The 9,357-nt window shown below is 36.9% G+C and overlaps 2 protein-coding genes across 3 annotated transcripts; one reads left to right on the top strand and one right to left on the bottom strand.

Moving 5' to 3' along the window:
- Positions 1-314: 314 nt before the first annotated feature.
- On the top strand, positions 315-1,565 carry LOC130932394 (uncharacterized). The gene is made up of 3 exons (XM_057861714.1): positions 315-599; positions 683-746; positions 833-1,565. Exons 1-3 carry the CDS (start codon positions 349-351, stop codon positions 1,484-1,486), a joined length of 969 nt encoding a protein of 322 aa, XP_057717697.1. The 5' UTR covers positions 315-348; the 3' UTR covers positions 1,487-1,565.
- A 245-nt stretch (positions 1,566-1,810) lies between these two features.
- LOC130936068 (putative GTP diphosphokinase RSH1, chloroplastic) lies at positions 1,811-8,897 on the bottom strand. Of its 2 annotated transcripts, XM_057866045.1 has the most exons (24): positions 8,625-8,897; positions 8,037-8,227; positions 7,573-7,752; positions 7,396-7,461; positions 7,205-7,297; positions 6,988-7,119; positions 6,789-6,890; positions 6,616-6,693; positions 6,143-6,214; positions 5,847-5,954; positions 5,643-5,740; positions 5,378-5,438; positions 5,209-5,271; positions 5,050-5,106; positions 4,841-4,942; positions 4,517-4,675; positions 4,242-4,373; positions 4,016-4,102; positions 3,825-3,896; positions 3,358-3,444; positions 2,817-3,270; positions 2,466-2,527; positions 2,274-2,342; positions 1,811-2,174 (listed from the first exon to the last, which is right to left on the bottom strand). In XM_057866045.1, exons 1-24 carry the CDS (start codon positions 8,647-8,649, stop codon positions 2,070-2,072), a joined length of 2,655 nt encoding a protein of 884 aa, XP_057722028.1. In that variant the 5' UTR covers positions 8,650-8,897; the 3' UTR covers positions 1,811-2,069. The 2 variants fall into 2 exon arrangements, with proteins under 2 accessions (XP_057722028.1, XP_057722029.1); XM_057866046.1 differs by lacking the exon at positions 8,625-8,897 and having other exon boundaries at positions 8,047-8,227.
- Positions 8,898-9,357: the final 460 nt, after the last annotated feature.

Genomic DNA, 9,357 nt, shown 5'->3' on the forward strand with positions numbered 1-9,357 from the left:
GTTAGCTATTTTGAAACCACAGAAGAGCATCATCACTGATGAATGCATACATTAGTCAGTGTTTTAACAGAAATAACGAGTTTCAAGTTATAGACACACACTATAAATCTGGGTTACGATTAAGTAGCCATCAAGTATTTGTGGTGTGAAGAAGTGGTAAAGAAGAGAAGATGTGACCCACATGTTAACACGTGTCAGTCTAAGTAGCCCGCTTCTTCTGACTCCCCTTTCTTCGCTGTCACTTTCTATTACCTTCCTTCTTTTTAAGATAATCTTTATCTCTTGGATTTGTCTTTGTCGCATTTCAACAAACAACAACAGCACAGCAGTTAGTAGCTAGCTACAGAGATGGGGGAGGCAAGAGCCAATCTAACAAACAATAATAGTAATGAAGGAAAGAAGAAGATCAATCCATTGGGCAGCATAATCCTCACTCTTGGCGGCGGCGGCGGGGTTGCGGGGCTAGTCGTGATCGGTGGAGCCTTGGCCGTTGCAGGTTTCATGGCGGTTACGTCTTTCGCAAGAAACAAAAGCAATGCAAAGGCAAAGGGAATGGACGAATGCGGGTATAAGAGTGCAGAGGATCACAAAACTGCATGGTACATATGTATTTATATCATTGTGCATCAACGATTATGCATATCTACGTTAATAGGAAACTAAACTATTTTTGTTGAAGCAGTTTCACATCCAATAAGAGTATGAATTTGCACCAAGTTACTCCCTCAGAGATTATGACGATTGTGGTAATTTTCATCCTTCCTATTTGTTCCGTTAAGCACTTGCTTTTTGTTATTGTTGCAACAAAATTGGATGTTAAATTTGGTTCCAGGAGGAGGAGAAGAGTGATCATAAACTCAATAACGAAGAGGAGAACCAGACCTGCTTTCATCAACAGGAGATTGCGTTCTCTGACTGTTCACACCCTGAAAGTGCATCATCTTCCAATGACAATGGGGTTGCGGAAGATTGCACCATGTTACTGTTTAATAGCCCCAATGATGGCCATTCACATGGCTTCAAATCCACTGAAACAGAATCTGACAAGGACAGTGATATCAACGAGGGGGATGATGATGATGATGATGGTGTTTTAGGGAGTGGTGAAGAGGAGGAGGAAGAAGAGAGCTCCAAGGCAACAGGGTGCACCTCCTTTGATTACAATGATGAACCGGTTTGGCCTGCAGAGCTGATACCGGAGGAAGATTTCAAGGGAGAAAACTATTGTCATGGCCAAGTTTGCAGTGACTGTGATGCTGATGCCTCCGATTATGCTGAGAATGAGAGAGCCATGAAGTTATCAAATGATGTTACTTTCAAAGGAACAACAGCAAAAGCAAATCTGTGTTTGGAGCTGAATGATGAACCTTCGGTACTCACAAACTGGATTGTTCCCACCGTTTTGCTAGCCTTGTTTTTCATCGTACTTTTTCTGACCCGACAAGAATCGATTTTTGTTCTCGATGAGGCTGAGTCTGTAGTATAGACTAGTTGTCCCATGAAGTAGATTTCGGATCCTATATATGTTTGTCTTATGAATTAGAATCATATGAACTTTACAGTTTACACGATCTTTGTATCTATTTTGAGAACCCATATTTCAATTAGTTATAACAATAATACAGGTTAGTCAAAGTGAAAATGTTAATAAAGGAAAAAGAAAATGGAATTCTTATTAATGTTAGGAACCTTATTAATCCCACTTATATAACGCAATTATTTTATTTATTTATAGCATAGGCCTTGTAATTGGAGAGACAAGACAAGTTAAAAAATACTTTGTAACAACTAACAAGACATCTCCAGCAACTAACTAGTAAAATATAAATACTCGGATTTTTCTGCACAACTACATTTACAGTTTTGTATACTCCTTTATCCTATCACTCTTTTTTCTATATACAACCGCCTTGAGTTTCGAGTCTTTAGCTCAATTGGCTGCTGCCGGTTTATTGGGTTAGCGAGTTGGAACAAATTTATGTATGAAACAAAAATTTAGACACATAATAATGCCTTCCTTGATGCGAACAAAACTTAAAGTTCCCTGATATAGTCTTGCAATGCTTGAACTAGCACTCGAGAACAGCATTGTCTTCCACCAAGCTCGGCCAGCTGCAGCCGGTAGACCACCCTAAAACGCCTAATACATGATCCACCATAGAGCAAGCACTCACCTGAGAAACAACTTAACTGTTAGTTGACCTAAGTTGCATTTAATTAGAAAGAAAAATCATGAATTAAGTACTGAGCATAATGGTGACATGGTACAGTACCAAGTTTTCCAAGTTTCCTTCTATGTGAAATAACATGACACCCATTCCTCTTCCTCCATCAATCTCAGCCTGGTCATTTGATAAGTCAAGTGTTACGTATATGCCAAAATAAAATCGAACGTGTGTAATGTCAAATACATGTTATGTTATTTCAGTATAGTGTGATTGCTGGGACTTCGTTTAACCACTCACCAGACAAGAACATATGGTTATGCCAGCTGTGGCCAATGCTGTTGTGACCTCGGCCATCATGCCTGAAATATTTGGTTGACAGGTTACCAATGAGGAATTTTTACTAGAAGGAATCAAGATAACAGCTAATAATACATATTCATTTCATCATTGTAACTTCATGCCATATTCTGAATCAATAGCTCTGGATGATCAAAGATTAAATATGAAAAACACTTATTATGTTTAGAGTTTATCATCATACCGACTCAGTCCTGGAAAGCATATAGTCTAACAAAAATGCTTACTAGTAAGTATCATGATGATCCCAGGAATGAAATTAATCAAATATTATTGGAATAGTAAGGTTACCTCTTCGGTCTATGCATACCACACACAACCATTGGATGGAGTGCCCCTCAATATTGTGCCAAGTAGCAATTTTCTGAGCTTGCCAACTTTCTAAACCTGGCAGGACTTCCTTATATCTTGGAACGGTAGCTTGAATTATCTTGGCCAAATTGTTTCCCTCATGCAACATCTGTTCTTTGCCATTCAAGCTTACATGATGCACGTGCTTGTTATGTTTTCCGTTTACCTTGGGGGACCAAACACTTCCATTCTTACTTTGGGGGAGAACCCGATTCCTTTCTGGAGTTGTTATTTCCACTCCATTCACAAACATTTTTCCCCACGTTGGTCTACAACCATTTGAACCATGTGACAGTTCTTCAGATTCACTTTCTCCTTCAGAATCAGTGACAAAGTCATTGACTGCTTCCGTTGTGATGTCAGAAGCAGAACGTGCGGCTTGCTCCCTAAGGAACTAGACAACATAAAATGCTTAGTTAGAGCACAACCTTTTTTCTAGTCTAAATGACTCAGGCACTACATCCGTTTTATGAGACTATACCTTCATTATTTTGTGCCTTGCACTACGGGTTTTAGCATGTTGCAACCATTGCTTATGCCTCTGAAAAGCTGATTTGCTGGAAAGTGCCTGTAACAAAAAACTATGAGCTCCAATGATGCTAAAAGGGTAACATGCAGTAACAGTGACTGATCAATGTTATAAGTTTTCGAATGGGTATAAACAACCGATCAATGTCATGGAGGCAAGTCAAAACATAAAAATTATGGATAAAATTTGTATAAGCATACATTTTTTTCTTCCTTATGGTGCATAGGAGATACAGAAGACAGGCTTATAAAATAAATCCAAAACTTGAACCACAGATACTTAAATCATACAATTAAGCCAACATGGCACATTATCTTCGCTTTCCACAATTCCCTATTCAAAATATAATTACTTTCCTATCACAGCAAATATGTCAAACAGTAATGACAAATAAATAGGGTGAGTTGAATAGCACGCACATTATATGTGATTATCTCCACTACTTCTGCATTTGCAAGTACACGTGCAGGAGAAACAAGATTACCATTGACCTGTATTGACACCATAAGGATCGCTAATATTAACAATGGTATAAAACATCTTATTTTATTATGTCTTTTCCTGATTAACACCTGATTTAGATTATCACAAAAAATGAGGAATTTGATACCTTTGCAGCTACCATCTTGTTACCAATTTCAGTGTGTATCATATAAGCATAGTCAATGACAGTAGCACCTTGAGGAAGATTTTTAATCTGCATAAGATATGCATCAAGAATCTGATGAAAATATTCTGATACTAGCTTCTTAATTATATGTTTCAATGAATTGACAGAGAAAAAAGAAGGGGAGAAAAAAGGAAGTTGTATTGCATGTAACATAGCCCATCCTTACCTCTCCCCTGGGTGTAAACACAAAGACACGACTTCCCAACAGATCTCTTGTAATTGTGTCTACAAACTCCCTGGAACTCATGTTGCCAACAAACTCTTCTTGCCACTCTCTAATTGCATTGAGCCAGCCAATCTGTACGAAAAAAATACTTCGTTTATTAAACAACTCAAGTATCAAAATTTTACCCCTTTTTTGGTGCAAAGTCAAGGTTACCATTAATAAACTTTCTAATCAAGTTTATTTCTATCACAATCTGTCAGGAACAGATAGCATACTCTGAGTGCAATGTTGGCATTATTAAGACACACTGTCTTCCCTCTTGCACTTTTACCATTAGGCAATGCACTTCCAACCAAGCCAGTGATAAATTCTCTCCCACTATAATGAGCAGCAATGCCCCTTTCAGCTATCAAATCCATTTCTTCTGTTCTAATCTGCGGGGGAAAAGAATTAAAAATTAAAAAAATCAGGACAACCTAGTACAGAAAATCCTGTGATGCACTTCACGTGGATCAAGTAGAGCTTTATATACAATTAGTTGGAGAAAATGGAATTTGCAAAGATGAAATTAAATATGGAAACCCCAAAAAATTCATTACCTGGACTTCTAGCCTAAACATGCTCTCATACAAAAACGGAATCACAGTTGTATGAAGACTCTGGTAGCCATTGGGTTTTGGGGTTGCAATGTAATCCTTCACCTATGAAAAAAACATAGCAAATAGTTCTCACCAGTCAATGAAAATTTATTTCTCTTAAAAGTAATACTTTCTACCCTTAAATAGAGTTAAGAGAGTAGTACACATACAGATCTAGGAATAGGGGTCCAGATTCCATGGACCAAGCCCAGAACATGATAGCAAATCTGCATAAGATGAGAAGATCAGATAAGGTCTTCTGAAATGTCAAGAAATAAGGTGGACCAAGTTGAAAACAATTACGTCCATGAACATGGTGTAGTTGTTACCTGCTGTGCATTGCATAAAGGACCAACCCCAAGGCATGGCTTTGGTTTAATGATGATACGAAGCTGGTCAAAATAAACAGTTAATACTTCAGAAGACTAACTTAATTTTTAACTGAATTCTTCATAACACATTAACCTTTTCAATTTTCAAGTATGTATCATAGCAAACCTGTGCAATTTGGTTAATCTCATTGATTGATCCTTTTGATTTGAGAACAGCCTTATAGACACTGCAGGTGACCAGGAATATTTCTTAATGAATTGCAAGAGAAGTAAGCTAAAGTACAACACAAAACACATATTATCTAGAAGCACTTAAGTTGTAAATAGAGAACTATAAAGGAAACATATAAAATGTGGACAATGTCAAAATGGATCAGCCAACATGAAAAGGGGGAAATAACAAAACAGTGGTACTGGTGCTGAGTTTTAACCTGTAAGGCTCTTTACACACCGCACGGACTTCTGTCTTAATAGTCAGAAGGTCTAAGAACTGATCGTCTTGGATTTTCTTCATCAATATTTTGTTTGCCTGTTGAGAAAGGGGGAATTCTTTTCTAATAAATGGAGACAGCATGAAGTTATAATTTTCTTCTTTCTATTTAAACACAAATTTAAGATGAGCTGAGCAGTATTACCTCCATAAGTTCTTTCTCATGTTCTTTGTATAGGTCAGCAACTCTCCTCTTGACTTTAGCATAATCTTCAGCATTTGTGTACATAAATGAAAGATTTTCTAGTTCTGACTGCATATGAAAATGCATAATGATGAATTATGGTAAGCAAGATTAACCCTCATGTTATGAAAAATATAGACATATTATAGTAAACTTCAAGATTAGTAGTCTCTTTTGTGAGTTCTTGTCTAATATAACTATATGAGGACTTGTGATAAAAACATTAATGCTAGCTCCCTGTGGCAGTGCATGCATACCTTAATTTGATACATCCCAAGCAACTTTGCCAAGGGGGCAAACACCTGTAATGTCTCCATTGCAATGCTAGCCTATATAAAAATAGTAGCATCAGAAAAGCAACTCAGGGCCAAGCTTAGTCTTAATTCTTAAAACATTTGATACACACAGAGAAGCATAAATTAGTAATACTGCTATAATTTTAATGACATAAACATTCATGGGTTGTAAGGCATATTGAGAGCTATCAGCATTGTGTAAACTCTTTACAACATCAATAAATAATAAGTGAATGCAGTAAAGGCAATTCAAGGATAAAGATAGATCTTCATAAACAATCAACTTCAGGCCACAGCCACTCAGAAGAAAATAAAGATTGTCATAAACAATCAAATTCTTGTTCAGTTTCAAGCAATTGAATATTAGAATAAAAGTGGCCTAAATGGATATACGAATCGTAGTGTCAAAGTTAGAAGATAAAAAATGTGCTGACCTGTTTATGTGGAGGCATATGAGATAGAGTGCGCATGTTATGTAACCGGTCTGCTAATTTGACAATAATAACCCGAACCTGCAATGACATCCATCAGTTGTCAAATTGATTTCAAGCTGTGACATAGAATACACTGGGAATAGACAAGCGCCTATTTATGTAGAAGAGTTCACCTCCTCTGTCATGGCCAGAAACATTTGCCGAAGATCCTCTGCTTTTACATCTTGAACAGAATCATTTTCATTCTTATACTTCAATTTTCCTAGCTTTGACACCTAGTTCGGGCATATAAGATAATAGGCACCCAATTCATTTGGAAATCATGGATATTTCATAAATACATTAAAATCAAGAATCAAGAAGAATCAGTACCTTGGTTTCTCCTTCCACAATGTGGCGTACAGTAGCACCAAACTCATCCTCAATTTTTTCAAAAGTAACAAGATTTGTATCCTCAACTGTGTCATGAAGTAACCCAGCTACCACCGATTCCCAGTCAAGTTCCTGGTACGTAGTTGGATCCATAATAAACATTAATTTGTCATATACACTTATTTAACAGAAGAAGTAGCATTTCTGCACAACTTACAAGTTCTCCAAGAATACGTGCAACCTCAACTGGATGAATGATGAAAGGTTCACCACTGCGTCTTTTCTGACCATCATGAGCTTCAAACGCCAACTGTAACAACAAGGAATAAGACAGAGAAAAAATTAAAATGTAAATCCTACTAACTTGAAGAGGTTTCTTTCTGAGAAAACATTTTTAAGATTGCTTACCATAAGGGCATTATGAACTAATTCTAGTTCTTTAGGGGATAGGTATGAGATCGCAGGTTTAAGATCCTGCAGCAATCAAATGGAATATATTAGGTCTCAAACACAAGCAAAGGGGATGTTGTTGTTGGAAGAATCATAACCAACATTAGACATTCCAGGTTCACTAGAACATTGTACCTCCCACAAACTTTCAGGGGTAACATCATTGGCAGTATCCACTGAGAAGGCTGACGAACTACGTAACTGCCATCTTCTACTAGCAACTTGAGACAAGATAGATTTAGAGAATCCTTCAAGAAGTATGATATCAAGCGCTCCGTCTGGATGTGAACTAACTATACTAAAGGCTTTGCATTCCTACCAATGTTCAATATTGACAGGTAAGATAATCAACAACGACGCTGATATTTAAATGACACATAAAATTACAACACCAATATTAACCGTTTTGCCTTATACAGAGAGCCGGAAAAAAGGTCATAATGAATTTATAACCTTCTCCTCCCACCCAAATAAATGGGAGGAGAAGTAATGCTTCAATTAATTGCATTCTACAGTCTAATAATCTCGACATGAGTCGAAATGGCAGCACTCACACAAAGCTGGACGCAAAAACGCCAAGGGAAACTGCAAAAACTTACAAAATTATACCGGTTCCTTCTCCCATTTCGCCGCCGGGACGTGGACAAAGACTGATGAGGATGAGCCGTGCTTGCAAGAAATCCAGTAAGGACCCTTGGAGCTTTCCAGGCACACGACAGAAGATTACAATCATATCTTCCACCCCCTTCCCATCTCCACTGCTTGCACACATTCACACATTCTAAAGAAACTGCAAGACACACAATAAACAATACAAGCTCGGTCAAGAAGCACCTGTCGAAATTTCCGCTTCAAAATAATCATCAAGAGTTCAAACAAACAAAAAGGAACATTCACTAAGCTACCAGAAAAAGAAAAAGAATTCAAGAACAACAAAAATTTGAACCTAGGCATTATTAGGTAAGTAACATAGTTAAGGCCGCAAAAGTTGCAGGATTTGTTGGCATTTATTGCCGGAATTGAGACACATGCACATGGAGTATCGAAAGAGCCAAGAACAAAGATGGCAACTTGAACACAATTATTATTATTACCGTGAACTAAACGGTGGCATTTGTTTTCTGCCTTGTATCGTTCTTATTGGTAAGCAAAGCAAAGGAAATGAAATGAAGGGAAAGCAAGCGTACCTGACATGGAAGAAGCAGATGCCATGTTGTGTTGAGAAAGCGCAGTCTCATTGAGAATTGAGTAGGACGAGCTCGATAAGAAGTGAGGTGAATCGGAAGCGACACAATGATGGGGTCATTGAATTTCGGAGCAGAAGAGGAGGAGGAAGAAGAAAGAGAAAGAGGGAGTGAGTGGATGAGCAGAATTGGAAGGAGGCGAAGGAAAGAAGGAAGATAACAGAGAGAGAGAGAGAGAGAGAGAGAGAGAGAGAGCTGAGAGGTAAGAGCAGATAAACCAGTTGAGCTGAGCTGAGGCCACACAATAATACCCTTTTTCGTACCACCAGATATTTCTCTCCTCCCCTTCATTTCCCTTCTAAAAATCTAAACCCCTTTTTCATAAATAATAATAATAAAATATTTTGTATTTTGTATCTAAATTTCCACTAAAACTAAATTGGCCAATACATATTATTTTTACATGTTTTGTCAAAATAATCAAATTTGCAACAGATAAATAATAAATATATTAGACAAATAATCAAATTTATTTATAATAATATAATTATACAAAAATTATAAAAAATATTAAATATGTACTTTTATCTACAATAAATATTGTATTTGCACATAACATAATTAAACTGTTTAATACTTAATTTGGTTTAAGAAACGAGAAATTCTATTGTAAAAAAATAATTACCATTTATCAAGAAATAAAATATACTATTAGTCTGTTAACTAATTTTATATC

The sequence above is a fragment of the Arachis stenosperma genome, chromosome 6 (assembly GCF_014773155.1).
Source record: "Arachis stenosperma cultivar V10309 chromosome 6, arast.V10309.gnm1.PFL2, whole genome shotgun sequence".
Classification (NCBI taxonomy): Eukaryota; Viridiplantae; Streptophyta; class Magnoliopsida; order Fabales; family Fabaceae; genus Arachis; species Arachis stenosperma.

Coding starts and splice junctions, on each gene's coding strand:
- LOC130932394 (XM_057861714.1), top strand. CDS start 349: ATGGGGGAGGCAAGAGCCAATCTAACAAACAATAATAGTAATGAAGGA. Junction 600..682: donor GAGGATCACAAAACTGCATG/GTACATATGTAT, acceptor TTGTTGAAGCAG/TTTCACATCCAATAAGAGTA. Junction 747..832: donor CAGAGATTATGACGATTGTG/GTAATTTTCATC, acceptor ATTTGGTTCCAG/GAGGAGGAGAAGAGTGATCA.
- LOC130936068 (XM_057866045.1), bottom strand. CDS start 8,649: ATGGCATCTGCTTCTTCCATGTCAG. Junction 7,120..7,204: donor CACGTATTCTTGGAGAACTT/GTAAGTTGTGCA, acceptor ACTACGTACCAG/GAACTTGACTGGGAATCGGT. Junction 5,107..5,208: donor CTTTATGCAATGCACAGCAG/GTAACAACTACA, acceptor CATCTTATGCAG/ATTTGCTATCATGTTCTGGG.